The 18,610-nt window shown below is 38.3% G+C and overlaps 1 protein-coding gene across 2 annotated transcripts in view; it reads left to right on the top strand.

Moving 5' to 3' along the window:
- The window catches only part of plxna3 (plexin A3), a 197,094-nt gene that overhangs the window by 100,122 nt on the left and 78,362 nt on the right, over positions 1-18,610 (top strand). For both annotated transcript variants that reach the window (XM_073868164.1, XM_073868165.1), the window contains exons 6-9: positions 3,082-3,209; positions 3,461-3,613; positions 6,529-6,628; positions 15,206-15,320. In XM_073868164.1, coding sequence (XP_073724265.1) covers positions 3,082-3,209; positions 3,461-3,613; positions 6,529-6,628; positions 15,206-15,320 — 496 coding nt within the window. The remainder of the gene's footprint in view (positions 1-3,081; positions 3,210-3,460; positions 3,614-6,528; positions 6,629-15,205; positions 15,321-18,610) is intronic.

The following is an 18,610-nucleotide window of genomic DNA, read 5'->3' as shown; positions in this document are numbered from 1 at the left end:
TGAGGCCTGAACCTGAACCTGATCCGAGAATATCCGAATCTATGCGTTTATTCCTGCTTACATGTCCGTGGGTCATATCTGATTTGATATCAGTCGGAGTTGAGTCACTTCAAACATGCAATGTAAATGCCTTTAAATGCTTTCATTTCGGGGTAAAATATCCCTTAAAGCAGCTTCTTATAAATTGCTTAAAATTGCTTTAAATTGATCATTGAAGTTTTCTAATAAAATAAATTAATTATATATTTTTTTCTACAAAATTATAACTTCAAACATTTTATACTATTGTCATAAAATTTAAAGAATTTTTAAGATCATGAAAAACATTTCAGTCAAGGGTTGTTGTTTTTTAATACGGTTTCTAACATAGTAGTTTCAAAAAAATGCTTTGCATGTTTGGATGCGTGTAAATGGTGACATAATTGTAATTTTCGGCTAAACTCTTCCTTTAATACTCACAGCCCAGTATTGTGTATTTTATTGGTCCGATCCCGGTAAGGAATGAGCCACAGACTATCAGCACGCCTTAAGCAAGACTCCCTTCTTATTGTGGCAGGTAGATTGTTTCTGTGAAATGTACTGCGAGTACTTACATTGAGCATTGTTTCACTTCTGTATGTTTCCTGTCACAGGCAATTTACAGCCCTCGTTGACTTCCTGTCCCAGATTCTGTGTTGTGTTGACTTAAATCAATACGTCCTTAGCGGAAACAGGCCGACAGCGGGCCGCAGCGATGTTGAATTGTTGTCACCGGTGTGTTTACGTCATAGTCTGTAGTTAAGACCACCTTACCTGGGTTAGTGGCAACGTATCATAAATCACATTAGTTCCAGTTCACCGAGAAGACAAGAGCGGTTTAATTGGACAAAATCTCATTTCGCAAACGGAGGAAAGGGGAGAAAAACAATGGTAAAAGGTGGCAGAGAGTCCTTGAAGGTGCATGTACCGAGAGAGATCTTGTCTTTTTCTGTCTGTTTAATTAAGACTGCTCCATTTTTTTTGTCCTTTAGATATATGGGCATAATTAAGGCAAAACAAATCATTACTGCTGTGCGCGTTGCTGGTGAATAATGGCTCCTTGGGTATCGACTGCACTTTCTTCATTTAACAGACAGACGGGCGCGCTGAAGGTAAAAACGCAGCGTCTCGCTGTCACTGATGGAAAATAATGCAGTCGCAGACATCATGATAAATTAGGTGCCTGAGCTTTTGGCAAATATTTAGCTTGCCCGCACGTACCCAATTTTGAGGCGTGAGGTGTTTGATGTAATCCGCTCGTGCATTTACAGCCTCGTTCTATCTCTCTTCTGTGTACGTTTTTCATTAGGCTCTCCGGAGAGGCCTTAAAATTAAACCGCATTTAATTTACTGAACCTCGTTACGCATCATCAGCTTATACTGTGCTATTCACGTCTAACCGTTATCAACAATAGCCGCATTTAAGACCGACGTCGCAAAATATAAATTTACTCTCAGCGACGATAACAAGGAATATGTATACGTGTCACGGCCGGGAGCGCAAATGTAGTTGCTGTCGTTATGAAAGATGATCTAGTTCAACCGTGGGTCGGGTTCTGAATAACGCTTTGCGTGCATTAGTGATGCTTGGTAGGCATGCTCTTCTTCGGGTTTAATTCAACAACGGGCAACTTTTTACTTTTTTAAAAAGCAGTATTCATATCTGGAGGCTTTTCTCCAGAAACCAGATCTTAAGAGCTAGTATTATGGGGGGCATATATAATGTCGTCCCCGCCACAATTTGGGATAATTAGTGTGCCCCTACAATTTATCAAATTGTTTGTAGTAAGTCATAAAATCATTTTTGGATAATGAATTAAAACAATAAAAGGTACACATTGATTTATATTCTATTGTTTTTATTATAACATACAAAACAAAAAAATTATATTCAGAACAAATCAATGATAAGTGCTCTGTAAAAAATACTTTGCTGCCTTGAAATTGTTTGTTGAATCAACTCAGACTTACAAGTCATTTCAACTTATTATCATTTATCTTGACTAGGGATGAGTTTTTATAACTACAGGTGAGGTGTTTAACTTATAAAATTAAGTTTACTTTTCTCAACTATATTTTATAAGTTGACATGACTTCTGAGTTGATTTAACAAAAATTTTAAGGCAGCAAAGTAGGCATGGTCCGGTTACCGGTTTCAAGGTATACCGAGGTTTTAAAGAGTCAAGGTTTCAAAACCACAAAAGGCTTTATTTTTACCTGGCATGAACGTTGTATGTTGCTTAAAAATAAAATGTATTGTGCCCAGTTGAAAAGTTTATACTTTACGCAGACATTTGAAAATAACACATTTTAGTGTTACAATGGCAATACCACAACACTGTATTTTTTGTTTACGGTTATCATACCGCCAGAATCTCATACCGGCCCATGCCTACAGCAAATTGTAAAACTTGGTTACCTTTCAAGGGAACTCGTGCTGCGTCGCCATAGAGACGCTCTTTTGGGAACGCCTTCAGGTGTGAGTGTGTCTGAATGTGTATATTAAATCCAACAAATAATGAGGCATGACGTCACCGGTGGGTCTAAAAGGTGACCTGTAAAACACCCTCGCTATCTGTAATATTGCCGAAGACGGCTTACAGGTACGCAGGAAGTATAGCAAGGGAGACGCAGCGTCTCGTTCCCTTCTCAGGGATCAAGGGTACATACGTAACCAGAGATGTTTAACTCTAAATTGTGATTGGTTGAAGTCTTCCTGTCTTGTGTTTGCTCCTATTTTTTTACAACACTTCTTATTTATTTGTCACAGTCTTGCATAAATGACATAAAGCAGTTGTGTCCACCCAAATATCATCAGTGACATGGCCAAATATGTGCGTGGATAGCATCAGAAGATGTAACTGCGTTTGTTGAAGGGAATTCTGGGTATTTGGCATGCATTGGTTGAAGTGAACAGGGAAAATCTTGCTCACTGAAGCTTGAAGGAGATGGGATGTCGCTTTCGCCTCTTATCAGCCGAGCACTGCCAACCGTGAGCTATTGTCGAGCCAGGATCTTTCTGTTTACTCATCCGTTTGTTTTTGTTTGTTTGTTTATTCCTAGGTGCTCCAGAAAGGAAGCGTGTAAGAAGTGGGCGGAGCCTCTGCACTTCAGCTCTGAACTGGAACAATGTGTCGATATCACCGTCACTCCTAATAACATGTCCGTAACCTCGGCTTCGACACAGCTGAATGGCTTTTACATCCTACTCCGGACGCATAAAAATCCCGGCTCTTGATCACTCACATCTTGCTTTAACTGTGCAATGAATGTTTTGATTGAAAATAAATCTTGTATGATAATGAATATGAGTATTAAGGGACTGAACGGTGCAACAAAATGCTTAAAAAAATTGCTTTTAGCTTAAATCTGATCATGTGATTTTCTAGAACGTCTCACAAAAATCATGTGTGTGCTTGTGTTTGTTTTGTGCTTCAGCTGAGTGTGAAGGTAGCGAACGTCCCGAACCTCTCCACGGGTGTCACGTGTGTGTTTGAAGAGCTGACGGAGAGTCCAGGTGAAGTGTTGGCCAAAGGACATATCCTCTGTATGTCCCCGTCTCTGCGGGACGTCCCATCTGTCACACAGGGTTATGGTAAGAGAGTTTAAAGGCGGTGCAGTCATGAAATGAGATTTCAAGTGCATTTTACCTCTGTGATGTGATGTATTTTGAATGACGTACATTATGGCATATGTAGAATATTAGGAATAATGCAAGATTTTTATCATTTTGGTTTTTGAAAGGTTAGACCAGGTAGTGAGGGACCCCTTTCCTAAAATTCATTTCCATATATCATATTTTGTATAAATTATCTAATACAGTTTAAACTGTGTTAGATAAACAGTAATTGTAAATTATAAATACAGCAAGTTGTTTACAAACTTAAACAATTGGCTACATCAGTAGACTTAACATTTTTCTTTTATTTTCTCTTTTTCTGGGGACCTCTTAGAACATTCTGGGAGACCCCAATTAAAAAAAATCTGGGTTAAGATATTATTGCTCTCAGAAGTGTCTTCTGTCATCGAAATAATGACTTCAGAAAGATTTTAATAAGAATTTGTCTCAAGACAAACACATTCTTAAAAAAGCAACACATTATCACTTTTAAAGGTGCAGTTTTTACATTTTAGCGGCATGAAGTGGTGAGGTTGCGAATTGCAAACAACGGCTCAGTCCACTGCTCACCTCTTGCTTTTAAAACACATAAGAGAAGCTATGGCAGACGTCACCGGACAAACATGTCATTGTTGAAGACAACTTAGTAAAAAAGTTTGTCTGTTAAGGGCTTCTGTAGAAACATGGCTGCACAAAATGGCGGCTTCCATGTAAGGGGACCCTCGTGTATGTAGATAAAAATGTCTCGTTCTAAGGTAAAAAACACATAACGGTTCATTATGAAAGGTCTTTATACACTCCTGATAATTTAGTTTTGTATGTTATTTTGCATTTCTGTCAAGAGATCCTTCTAAATATTACACACTGCACCTTTAAGTGTTTACATAAGTCATTGAAGTTGGGATTGGATAAACCAGATGGACAGTTGAACGATTGACACAATAATACAACTTTTTTTAAGATGTAAAATAAATCTTTGCTGTCCCCAGAGTACATATGCGAAGTTTTAGCTTAAAATACCATATAGATAATTTATTATATTTAAAAGGACACACCCAAAATCAGCACATTTTTGCTCAAATAGCAGTCTAAACAAAAATGTGCCGTTTTTGGGTGTGTCCTTTTAAATGCAAATGAGCTGATCTCTGCTCTAAGGGGTTGTGCACACCAAAACTTTTAAACGCGGCTGAAAACGCATGTAGAACGCCGAATGCCAGCTTTCTTTTGCTGAACGCTTTGGTAGCTCTGATATTTCAGCTGTGAGCCGGTTGGTTGCTGTGGTAATGTCTCGCCCCTCCTCCAATGTGATTGGACGGCCGTGTGACATTGACCAGCGGAGCTTTTCACCCAAAGTTGAATTTCTTTCAACTCTCGACGCTCAGCGCAGATTGCGGAAAAACCACAGAGCGCTGAAAACGCACGAAAAAAAAAACCCCGCTAGCTGCTGGCTTATTTGAAAAACGGCGAGCTTTCATTGGAAACAATAGAAAACGTGCGCCGGCCGCGGGCGTAAAAGTTTTGGTGTGCACGCCCCCTAAATGGCAGTGCTGTGGTTGGATAGTGCAGGTATTATTATAATTAGGTCCCCTTCTGACATCACAAGGGGAGCAAAATTTCAATGAACTATTTTTTCACATGCTTTCAGAGAATGGTTTACCAAAACTAAGTTACTGGGTTGATATGTTTCACATTTCTAGGTTGATAGAAGCACTGGAGACCCAATTATAGCACTTAAACATGAAATAGGCAGATTTTCATGATATGTCCCCTTTAACATGTCTATCTCTCACAGCCTCATTCATATTAAATTAAATAAGCAGTCTAGCCTCGCTGAGGTCCAAACGGTGAAGGATTCTTTCTCAGGCTCTTTAGTCTCTGGACAGAATCGAATCTCACTTCAAAAGACTTGAAAAGAGTCGAGTGTATCTGTCTTGGTTCACTGCTAACTGTCTTCACTAATGAGTTCTTCTATCATCATAATGTCATATAACTACCATTATACAGAAGTTAAGTCTGGAGTGAGCTTCTCCTGCCGAGTCTCAATGTTCTGCTTTCAATTTTTCCATCTGTGAACAGTTTTTCGACTTTAGACATTCCGATTAGAGGCCTTAATTAATTTAATGTGAACAAAACTGTGTGTTGATATTTTGCCCTGCCTTAACTTGATCTTGTTGAGTTTTCTCATCCACATTTTTAGACTTTATTTTTGTCACTCACTATTTTCATTAGTCAAATTAAACCCTCCGTCTGCTTCGACCGAAGTCTTTAAAAAAAAAAAACGGTTCTCTGTAAAGCTCCTTTGAAACAATTTGCGCTTTGGAAATACATTTTAATTCAATTTGTTTTCCTAATTTTGTCCTGGTGCTTTGGTGATGACTGATAATTACATAAATCTCATCTTCAGAGTCCCTGCTGCTTTAGGAGCTACTTTAATTTCCCGTTACGATTTTTCTCTCTTTTTTTTTGAGGTACTCTAAGAATACAAGTACACCGATGGTAACTTTTAGACTCTGGAAGCCCGGTATTCCCATTAATAACAATTATTGCATGTACAAATGGAAATATTATGTCAATTATAGTGAAGTGAGGCCCACAAGTATAATTTGATGGGCAGAGATGTAGTCATTATGGAACGCAAAAGGGTTGCCGAGTTTGAAACGTAAGTGCATTTCTCTCGCAGATGGAAGAAGTGGATAAATGGTCTCGCAATCAAATATATTAGGAAAAATGAACATTACTGAGTATATGTGCGGAGAGGAGGACAATCTCTGCCTTGCCTGCATTACAGCATCAGTGAGATGGGTTCAAACAGCCCTGATCACGCTAATCTCGTTTCTCTTGCATTTTCTCTTTCTTTCACTTCATTACAGTCTCTTTCGTTTCTCTCGCAGGCGATAAACGGGTCGTGAAGCTCTCTCTGAAGTCCAGAGAGACGGGTCTTAAATTCATCACCACCGATTTCATCTTCTACAACTGCAGCGTCTTGCAATCGTAAGTATGACGGTCTGTGAAAATGTATTTGTGGCCTTCTCACAGGGTTCGATTGAAGTGGTTTCTTAAAGATTCCTTCGCAAATTCCATTTAGCCGATTTGTCAGCGTTTTCCCGCTGCCAGCAGTACTTTGGTCTTAAAACAGCACAATTATTAACTTTAGCCAAGCTAATAATGATTTTATTGAAGATTCAGGAAATCAAGCCAGCAGAGAGAAGTCAGTCCAGAACTTTGAGTTTTATAAATCCCCGTCGTTGTTGGATCAGCGCAGCTTCCTTTCCTCTATTTGAAGTAATTGCTATAAAAATAAAGGTACAAGCCTGAAAAATGCAGGTGTTTAGCTTCAACCGATGTCATTTTTATGATACCATTATGTCATTTAATAGCTGATTAAAAATGTTTTGATGGTTTTTGCCTTTTAAATACTGTCCATAAAAGCTCTAACTGAAACTATTGTTTTTACAACGATGGCTGCCAAGTGATCCGTCTTCCATGCAGGTCTTTTTTAAATGCAAATACCAAAATGTTTTGGCAAAAGTTTGTGTTTTTTCAAAGGTTTAAAGGTTTGGCATCAAATTCAGATAAATTTGATAAATTTGTCAGTAAAAACTCAACAGTATCTGTAAGTCCTGGCCAAAACTGTTTTATTAATCATTACTTTGTCCAAAAAACTCGATAACATCTTGCAGACAGATTTATGAAATAAAAGTTCTGTCTGTGTCAGTAAATGAGTGGATTTACTCCAGATGTGTTTGTGTGTAATTGCTTTGTGGTTCAGTCGTAAGATGACTGGATAATATCACAGCTCAAATGAAGTTTAGGTTATATTTGTTCTTCATTCATGCAATCTCTGTTAGCACTTTACAATAATGTAATTGTTAACAATTATGCATTAGAAATGGAAAATGAACAATACTTCTACAGCATTTATTATCTTAGTTCATGTTAATTTACTAATACATTTATAAAATCAAGTTACTTTAATTAATGGATCATAAATGACTGTATTGACATTAAAGGATTGGTCAATTTTCTTAAAAAACAAAAAATCCAGCAAATTTACTCACCACCATGTCATCCAAAATGTTGATGTCTTTTTATGTTCAGTCGCGAAGAAATTATGTTTTTCGAGGAAAACATTCCAGGATTTTTCTCATTTTAATGGACTTTAATGGACCCTAATACTTAACAGTTTTAATGCAGTTTAAAATTTCAGTTTTAACGGAGTTTCAAAGGACTCTAAACGATCTTAAATGAGGCATAAAGGTCTTATCTAGCAAAACAATTGTCATTTTTGGCAATAAAAATATGCACTTTTAAATCACAACGTATCATTTTCCTCTGGTCCTGTGATGTGCTAGCGTGACCTCACATAATACGTGATCACGTCAAGATGTCACGGATGTTTCCACGTTGTTGTATGTGGAAATATACAAATTAATATCTTTGTGTCAGTTTATTGTTTAAAATGGTCCGCAAATGTGCGTTTCATGTATGTAACACGTGGCCTTTCCACGGCATTACGCAATTATGTGAGGTCGCGCTGGCTCGTCACACAGCCGGAGGAAGAAGAGAAGTTGTGGTTTAAAAGTGAATATATTTTATTTTTTCATGTCAAAAATGACAATCACTTTGCTAGATAAGACACTTATGCCTCATTTGGGATCATTTAGAGTCCTTTGAAGCTGCACTGAAACTGCAATTTTATACTGCATTAAAACTGTTAAGTGTTGGGGTCCATTAAAGTCCATTAAAATGAGAAAAATCCTGGAATGTTTTCCTCAAAAGACATAATTTCATGGTGATGAGTAAATTATCTGGATTTTTTTTTAAGCAAATGGACTAATCCTTTAACTAATATTAACAAGATTAAATGCATGCAGAAAAAAAACTGTACCGTTCATATTAGTTAATGCATTTACTAATGCTAACTAATTCAACCTTATTGTAAAGCCCAATACCTTTGGCTCTGAGTACAGTAATCACAACATACAGAGATACAGTTTATGAATAAACAATAGCAATAATATTTGCATCTAATACACTGCTCTTTTAAGACAAATATATCGGATCTAGTTGTTTAGTACAGAACGCTTTATGAGATTCTTTGTATTTCTGAAATTAAAATATGTAGTTAACGGAATTCTATATGTTTTATTTATTAATCATTTATGAATTTGGCAGACACTTACAGTGCATTCAAGCTAAAAAAAATTCAGTATGTGTGTTCCCGAGGAATCAAACACACTGTCTTTACGCTGCTAATGCAGTCCTCTACACTACATTTACATTTATGCCTTTATCCTAAGCAACTTACAAAGCTAAATATTTTATTGATATGTGTGAATGTGATCCCTGGAAATTGAACCAGAGCCTTTTGCGCTGCTTATACAATGATCTACCAACTGAGCTAAATGAATAACTTCATTTTACATTGTCTTTGGCAGATGCATTTATCCAAAACAATTTACTTCACATTACAAAGTATGCATTTTTTCATGCATGTATGCATGTGTTCCCTGCGAATCAAACATTCAACCTTTTGCACCACTAATATTTAATAAACCAATGGTCAGACTTATATTTTTGTTAGTCATTTACAAACCGTGATTACAGTGCAGGATTTGCCCATTCTTACTTTACTCTCTCTCTCTCTCTCTTTATATATATGTGGTAATTTGCACTTCAATCACTGTTGAGTCAATGTAGTGAGTAAAGACAAGTCTGCTCGTCCCCGGGGCCAGGAACCCCCTTGTTTATTACCCTCGGCCACTCCCCCATTGAGCCGGGCCGCTTTACATCACTTAACCCAGTCAGCGAGCACAATCGCGCATTGTTAGCACCTCCTTTGTTTTTCAGACCAATTTCGGCCGTGATTTGCATCAGAGCAGGAGGGAAATGTGAATTAGTTTATCAAAAGAAGCCAAACAAAGCAAACAGGGCAGAAATACGGCGATAATTGGGAAAAAACAAAGCGAAATAAACAGTTTGCACCTCCGTGATGCGTATTCACGAAAGGTTTCGGAAAATTTGATCGCCTCATTGGCTGTCGTAATACACAGTTCGCACGACACAAACTCATTCGCACACACTCGACAATCTGCTCTCCTGCCTGTGTGTGTGTTAGTACAAGAGCCCGTGCTGATGCACCGAGCCAGGCTCAGCAGTTGCCATGGCAACCTGCATCCGAGCGAGGCCTGCTACCTTGCCAGTGCAACCGGGAACTTGTGCCAGATTTCCTGTTTCCACAAAAGCCCTGTGGGAATGTTTAGCCCTGCAATTGTTTTTGCCTCTGGTTCAGCCGGTGAGCAGCACTCACAGTGCTTCCATCTTCATTTCCCATAATTCTTTGGCCTGAAGAACCCCCATCCTCCCCGACCCCCTCTCAACCTCATGTTTCCCTGTGGGATAATGGCCACCTGTGAAACAAACGCTGGCGATCTGAGAGCGAAGGCAAGGTTTTCTTGCTGCTTGCAACATCTCTTGAAAAGCCGTGGTGCATTTAAGGATATTTGTTATGAAATGGCTTATATAAACCTTTGGAACACAAACGTATTCCGTTTCATCTTCTCGTGCATCTGTTTACGGGGATGTTTGTGTACCAGTTGGTTCTGGCCCCGAATCTGATCATTCATTAAACATGTGACATTGTTTTGTGTTTTAATGCTCAACCTAGATATCAGCGAGATTCCCAGCAAGAGCTTATCAAAGGACAGCTGTGTGCTCTCTGGCTTTTTATTACGGGTTGGGTGGGTTTCAAAGGGGAATAGTTGATCTTGGAGTTAGAATCACAGGGATTTAGACTTTCAGCTGTAGTTTTGATGAAAGGTTGTTGAGACATTTTTTATTTCCGCTTTAAATAAAAGCATCTGCTTCAATGCTTATGAAAGAAACTTTTTGGAATAACCTTCACAAATAAATCATTAACAGAAAGTCCAGGTATGTAAAATAAATGAATGGTTTACCCAAAAATGGTGTCCTCGTAGTTCATTTGGTGGAGCATTATGTTAGCCGCACAAAAAGTTATGGCTTCGATCCCAAGAAATGAGGGCTGCACGATATTGAAGAAAAATGTGATATGCGGTCACTTCCTAAATGATGCGATACAATAATGTTTTAAGTTTGTAAAAACAGTCTGAAAAATAAATAAAATATATTTATAACTAAGTTATTTAAAGGATTTTTCCAATTTCATAAAAAATCCAGATAATTTACTCATTTTTTACTTTTTTTTTTTTTTTTGGAAAATATTTCTGGATTTTTCTCCATATAGTGGACTTTAGTGGACCTAAATGGGTCTAAACGTCCCAACCAAGGCATAAAGGTCTTATCTAGTGAAACTATGGGTGGGCGATATGAGGCATTATTTTTCAATAATTAAACGGCCCGGAGTCAATTTTTCCGCTTATACTACGGTTACCACACCTCAAGACATTAATCACATGATATATTTAAAGGGATTTGTCCGTTATTTGTACTTAAATAGCTATTGTGAGTAGGAGAGAGAGAGAGAGAGAGATTGCGTGAACGAGGCTACCTCTGCTCTGTGCGTCTCAAACCAGCGCTGTTATTGTCTCGGAAAATCGTCTGTCATGTTGTTTTTGTTAGTACGTTATTACAGTTAACTATGCAAAGTGATATGGAACTGTAATGCAGTCAAGAGAGCTGCCTGGAACAACGTTCGCCGTGCGCTTCCCAGAAAATGATTGCACATCTCAGAACATCCATCAGCCAATCAGATTTAAGCATTCAGCGTAGTATAACTTTTAATAAGGTTTTTATGTTATTTAAATATTTAATGCAATACAATTTTCCTAATTCTCACAAAAAACGTATAGAAGCATAAAAACAAGATAATAACAAACAAAACTCAAGCTCACTAAAGATAAACAGTCAGTGAGGAAAGAATGATAATAAATAATAATGTATATCTTATTAAAGTTAGAAAAGTGATTTTTGTCAAGAGCAGTGAGAGATTTTCACAAAAACATGAGTGGCAGACAGGAGCAAAATTAGGCAACTTCCGGACCCTACTGTATGTAACACATACATTTTCTCTTTCAGCTGTTTACTTTCTCTTAAGACCTAAATTGTTGTGTTTATGAGGATACTTGCAAAGACGGGAATTTTGAAGCATATCTGTATTTAAGGCTAATAAAGCCGCAAAAATGTTCAGGAGCTTAATAAGCAGCAGATGTGTGACTTGCAAAAAATATGGTTTCGATAGATAAGACCCTTATGCCTTGGTTGGGATCGTGTAGAGTCCTTTGAAGTTGCATTGAAACTGTAAACTGTTAAGGTCCACTATATGGAGAAAAAACCTGGAATGTTTTCCTCAAAAAACTTAATTTCTTCTCGACTGAAGAAAGACAGCCAAACATCTTGGATGACATGGGAGTGAGTAAATTATCAGAATTTGTTTTATGAAAGTGGAGTAATTCTTTAACTAACTTACGTTTTACATTCTAGGGGGAAAAGCATCATTCTCTTTGCTATTCTCATCAACCTAAAACTTTGACTCTACATAACTTTTCGAAGTATTAAAATCATTCATTTATTGCAAACGGTTGTGATATGTGTATTGTGATGTGAACATTTGCTGTATTTTGCTAATTTTGATATATATCTTGCAGTCCTAGATTGAATGCACTGTAATGCTGCGTTTACACCAACCGCGTTTCAGGCGTCAAAATCGCGTTTACCACTAGTTTGCCACTTGAACAGTTTGAATGCATTCACGCGTGTAGAGCAAAGTAGACGCGTGGTAAAAGCAAGCACCCTGATTGGTTAACGCGGCGTGAAATTCCCCCAAAGTTCAAATTATTCTACTCGGGCATCAGCCGCCAATTCGCGTCAAACACAAAAAGCACCATTCGCGCGTAGCGTGCGTACCACGGCAGACGCTCAATTCGCGCGAACTAGACACGCGAATGAGGCGGAAATGCGTCTTCCATACTGCGCCAAATGCCTCATCCGCGCCGCGAGACCTCCAGACGTCATCAATGCATCTTCACATTGACTTAACATTGAAATCACTCGCGCTTCATGTCTCTACCGCGGCTGGTGTAAATGCAGCATTAGTCGCTTTGGATAAAAGCATCTGCCAAATGCATAAATATAAATCTTTGTCATTATTTCCTCTGTCATGTTGTTCCAAACCCTTATAACTTTCATTATATGGTGAAGAGCAGCCAGGAAATGGTTTAAATTTTGTCAATTCAGATTTTTGTAATAACACAAGTGTTATGAGTTGATAATAAATTCATTTTCATTTTTTGATGTACTGTTCCTTTAATAAATCGAATGTAACTCTCTTCACTCATACACATACTCATGATTTGATGCAGTTTTCTGAGCTGAACTCTCCGGTCCTTCCTTCTCATCCAGCCAGCGATGTTAAAACCCTCACTTCATCAGAGTGTCACCATTTGGCCGTGCTGTGTTTTCAGCCCACGCTCAAATTAAAGCGAGTGAATTGATGGGCCTTAAACTCCTGACACAGCATATTGCATATTTCAGGCAAGACTTGCAGGTCCGTTTGCAGTATTTACAGCACGTTTCGGCGGCCGTGGAGACTGCGGCCTCCCTCACCAGATCTAGTTTGCATCTTTACCTCGCAGCGCATTAAAAAGCGCGCCCACGCTGCATGCCTCACCGGCTGTAATATTAGATTTAATGCCGCCTTCTAACCGAGTTAAAATGCATCCATACAGCAAAGAAACCGCATTAATGTGTATCAAATGACCCATGATAGTCTATACAGTGCTTCTGTAGGTAAATCTCACATATAGTCAAGAACAGATTGTGTTTTTGTACAAAGTCAAAAGAAATAAGAAAACATAAAAAAATAAGGCTATAAAAATGACTTTAAAAGGATAGTAAAAAATTGTTAATACTCCTCATTAAAGGAAGATTGTATTTTTATTTTTCTTAAATTGTCATTATGACACAGGCATTACTTCGACAAGTTTGGGAAGATTCACTGCAACACCGTTTTAACAGATCACCACTCTGCAAGAAATCGGATATGAAAAGTGGCCCGTATAATTTAGCACCGACCATGAAGTCTGCAAAGACTCACGGCCAACGTCTCAGATGTTTCAAACGTGACCACCAGACGTTCTTTTCTCCTCCTTCGGGCGTCGCAAGAGAATGAAAGCGATTATAGCGAGCGGTTCACCTCCGGGTCTGGTGTGCCTAGACTGTTGAGTGCTCTCTGAAGGCGATTTAAAGCGTGCCTCTGGAGAGAAAGATGTGATTAGTCTGAGATATGGTGCAGGCTCCCCGCTCACGGCCCGACCTCCATGTGCCGGCGGTCGCCCGGACTAAAGAGCGAGGAGAAAGCAGACGAAGGACAGCGTGAGATGAAATAACTCATGGCCGCAACCGGTTTTGCGTTTATTTCACAGCGTGCGCTTGGTGTCGTGGCACGATCCCCGTTTTCGCCGGAGATCACAGGTGTCGTCCTCTCGCATCACATAGCAGGACGTGACCGTTTAATTGGGAATGTCGTTACGGCCGGCGTCTGAAAGGCCTTTTCAGGGTTGAGTTAATGACTAATTGAGAAGCGGCGAGAAAGAGTCGGGTGTTCAATGGCCCTCGAGGATTAATTGTGTGTGTTGAAGTGAAAGAGGGGATTTGTGACACATTGACCACTCAGATTTCCACAGCAGCGTCTTCATTCACGCCAAGAGAGTCTCCTAGAGTTTAAGTTCGACCCGGGGCTTCTTCCAGAAGTTTCCAAGGACAATGATGTGATTTGTAGAAAAGAGAAATAATGACTTTCTAAGTAGTGTAAGGTTCAGTTGAGGACAGGATTTTAGGTCACGGTTAACGATGCCAAAGGGATTCTAGTTGTCAACATTTTTATTTGCGGGCCGGGTCATCATAATGGGGGCAGAGATGGGTGTAATAAGGTTTCTTTAGGGGGTTATAAAGTAAGTGTACTGTATTTCACTTTAGATTAGGGGTCCCCAACCCTTTTGTAAACAAGGGCTACCACAATGAATAAAACGATGTGGAGGGCTATATTTTGTTATAGTCTACTCAAAACTTTATGATTTTGATTTGTTGATTTAATTTTACTTGTTGATATGTTTTATCATTGTTTAAAATGTTAACATAAAAGAAGCCAAGCTTGTATAAAAAATATGTAATAAATAAATATTACAATTTAGGCACCATGTTGGAGACCAATGCTTTAGATAATAGGTGACTGCTAAATAATCCTTTATTTAAATGTAAGATCACCCAAAAAATCTGAGGATTGAGGATATTATTAAACATATTTTTATTTATGTAATGGAAGAAGTTGTAAACAATAAAATGTTTGGTATATAGTGATTTTCACAATTGTTCATCATATCAAAGCAGCTTCACTTGAAATAGAAACAAAGAAAAGCATGAGAAAGAGAAAATAATGACAAAACTTTTATTTTGGGGTAAACTTTCTCTTCACACTGCGATTTTGCACTGCAATTTTGCTAATGTACACCAACCATCATGGAAAGCAGACATGTCCTGTCCATGTCCTTTGGGAGTGTTTGGATGTGACTCTTTATTGTTTCTTCTCTATAGGTGTTCGTCGTGTGTAAGCAGTCCATTTCCGTGTAACTGGTGTAAATATCGTCACATCTGCACCAATAATGTGGCCGAGTGTTCCTTCCAGGAAGGCCGAGTGAGCAGCGCTGAGGTAAGAAACCAAACATGAACTTTACCAAACTTCTGCTTAATGACAAGGACAAGTAAGAGTGGGAGATATGACTAAAATCTTTGTAATTTTATATAATACAGATATTATTTGTAAATGGTTTATATTGTGATATAGGTTAAGCATTAGGAAGATGCTTTATCCAAAGTAATGAAAACATCAAAGCGATTTTTCTTAAAGGGGACATATCATGAAAATCTGATTTTTTCCATGTTTAAGTGCTATGATTGGGTCCCCATTGCTTCTATTAACCTAGAAAATGTACAGTAACTTAGATTTGTTAAACCTTTTTCTGCAAGCATGTGAAAATTAGGTCGTTTTGGCTCCCCTTGTGATGTCAGAAGGGGATATTATAATAATAATACCGACCCTTAATCTGCACTTTCCAACCACGGCACTGACATAAAGTTCAGAGAGAAAGAAAGATATATGGCAAATAAATGTCATAAGCAATAACCCCTCTGCACAGGTATTTTTTTGCTCATTACTCTGATTTTGTGTTGCATGTAAACACCTTAACCAGCTTTCTTGCAGTTTTGTTCATCTGCATATGTCTCTGCGTGTGAACTTCCATCACACGTGGAAGTTGAGCGCAAAGCATAAAAGTCTCGAAGAGATACAACAATATAGCTTAAGACTGATTTTTCGTTGGCTTTTTGAATGGCTTTTTTTATTATGTAAATGCATTTTTCTGCATAGTAGGGCAATGATTAATCGCGTGTCCCATTAGTTTCATGCACATTTTGTGCGTATACTATGGCATTTGGTCAGTAGGAACTCCTTATCAATCTAAAATCATTATATCGTCAGAGTCGTTTATAACGTGCATTTAAAAAAGCAACACTCGTTAAACAAAATCATTCAAAATATTCTTTATTATCACAAAATATCTGAAACAATTTGAAGAACAGCGATATAAATATTCCTGTAGACATTTCCTGGAATAGCGTTCTTCTGTGGCACAAAGGGATTTTCTGCACGAGAGCGCCCCCTGGCGTTCGGATGTGCAGGGATTTCACCGTAATTCATTCATTGAGAAAACGCGCATTTGCACGATTAATCGTTGCAGCCCTACTGCATAGCCGGTTTATTGATTTGCATGTTAACGCATGAAAACAGCTTTCTATAATAAGCAGATGTTTGATAGTTGTCTGCTTATTCTGTGCATGTAAACGCACTCACTGTTTGCATTTCATTAGCTCATTTGCATTTTAAAGGACACACCCCAAAAACAGCTAATTTTAGCTTGCACCTACAAAGTGGCAATTTTAACATGCTATAATAAATTATCTTTGTTTTTTAAAATGAAACTTCACATATGCACTCTGGGGACACCAAAGACTTATTTTACCTCTTTAAAAAAATCTCATAATATGACCCCTTTATGGAGGCAATAATATAAAAAAGTGCTATACAAGGTTACATTCAGCTTAGGAAGTTTCGGCATTTAAAAGATACTACTTGTTAAGCGAGAGAAAAAGGATTAGAAGTGTTTGCTATCAACATGTTCCTCTCAGAGGTATTTTTTGCGAATGCAACACATCTTAGTTTGAAGCGTTTGCCAAAAATAATACAAGTGAACATTTTAATTGCATTAATGTGAACCACATGCTATAAATGATCAAAGGTAAAAATAGATTTATATGTTAATGGGGTGTTGATGTAAACAACTTACTAAACAACCTAAAAAAACTTTGATAAGTCATTATTTACTGTAAAGCTGCTTTGCTACAATGCAAAATTGTGCTAGAAAAACTGCTTTAGAAATAAATGTGAATTGAATTATAGTCACTGTATATATACTCCATATACTGTATAATAATTTTTTAAGAATTGCAGCGCAAATATGGCTCGATTAAAAAAGATAATAATTTTAATTGAAGCGTTTACATTGTCGCATGATTTATGCTGTCATATTGCCTAGTCCTAGTATCAATTGGTCTTAAAGGGTTTGCTCTGTAGGAAATTGACCATGTGGCATAATCGAATCCAGATGTATTATGGCTCGATTTTCATTGTCAGTGATTCAGTGTGGCTCAGATGACTCATTAGCTCACAGTCTCGTACGTGAGATAGATTCACATGTTTTAAACGGATCTCCTGTTCTCAGTTTCCTGCATTGCACTTGGTTATCCCCTAGAGGATTGGCATGCTTTTAAACAAAGTATGCATGCTATTTAAACATGGCCCTCACAGGAAAACCGAGTGAATACAACAGAACTGTTTGTGTGTCAAATCCACATACATCCCGAACACCCCACGAGCCCCTCGGGCCACCGTAAACCCTTCAGACCCGGAGCTAAACCGGGTGTCTGTGTGTCTCACATACATCTGTATGTGTCAATCACACAATCGGTTCTTTCAGTCAAAGGAAGCCCATTGTCTGAGAAACACTGGGAACTTTCTCACAAGCTTCATTGTTTCTCCGTTGACACTTGCTTTAGTTCCAGCCGAGACATTTTTCCTCGTGAATGTTTACACTGGATGATAAGGGGAGGAATTGTTGCAAATGTCACTCTGGTTGGGAATAGAAATTCAGTTTTCACAGGCTATTATTCAGAATATCATTCATTTTTCAGACCGTGGCAGTGAAGCGTTCATTAAAGGCGCTAAACTCGTGAGATCGTCCCGTGCGGTTTGTGCTGCGCACATGAATGATGTCTCAGTTTGTGCCGAGTGTTGAGTAGATTCATGTCACTTTAGGTGGATATACTTATAGTTTTTCTTTATGGTGGATGATAACTTGGCTGTTTTTATTTAGACCAGTATAGTGACAATGACCACCTAGCATCCATCAAGAAGACCCTACCATTGGCTGAACGTCTGATGCATACTTAACTGGAAACACTTCAGCAAATTCAAAGTTGTCCTCTGATTGGTTGAATTACTCAGGATTTCCAGGAGACTTGTGTGTAACATTTTTAACGGCCTGCCTGGATACAACATAAAGGCATCTGATCGAATGAGAAAGCTGTCATGTTTACATTGGTGACAATATGCATCATCAAGATCAAATAAACTCTGCAAAGTGTGTTGAAAGTATGCAAGGTTCACGGTAAATGCCAGAAAATTTCTCTAAAATTGGCAGAGAGGATTCTGTGTGGACACAAAGACATCCTGTAAATGTTCTGGGATCGCTCCCATAAAGAGGACTTAGTAACTTTTCATAACATTCACGGAGAGCATTCTGTGTGAACAAGACGCAGAAACAATGCCGGAACTGTGGGTTCACACCAGACGCGATTTGCGCGATTTGCGTTCAACAATTTGCC

The sequence above is a fragment of the Misgurnus anguillicaudatus genome, chromosome 5, assembly GCF_027580225.2.
Source record: "Misgurnus anguillicaudatus chromosome 5, ASM2758022v2, whole genome shotgun sequence".
Classification (NCBI taxonomy): Eukaryota; Metazoa; Chordata; class Actinopteri; order Cypriniformes; family Cobitidae; genus Misgurnus; species Misgurnus anguillicaudatus.
Note: the sequence above shows the minus strand (reverse complement) of the source record. Positions and strands in the feature narration are given on the sequence as shown.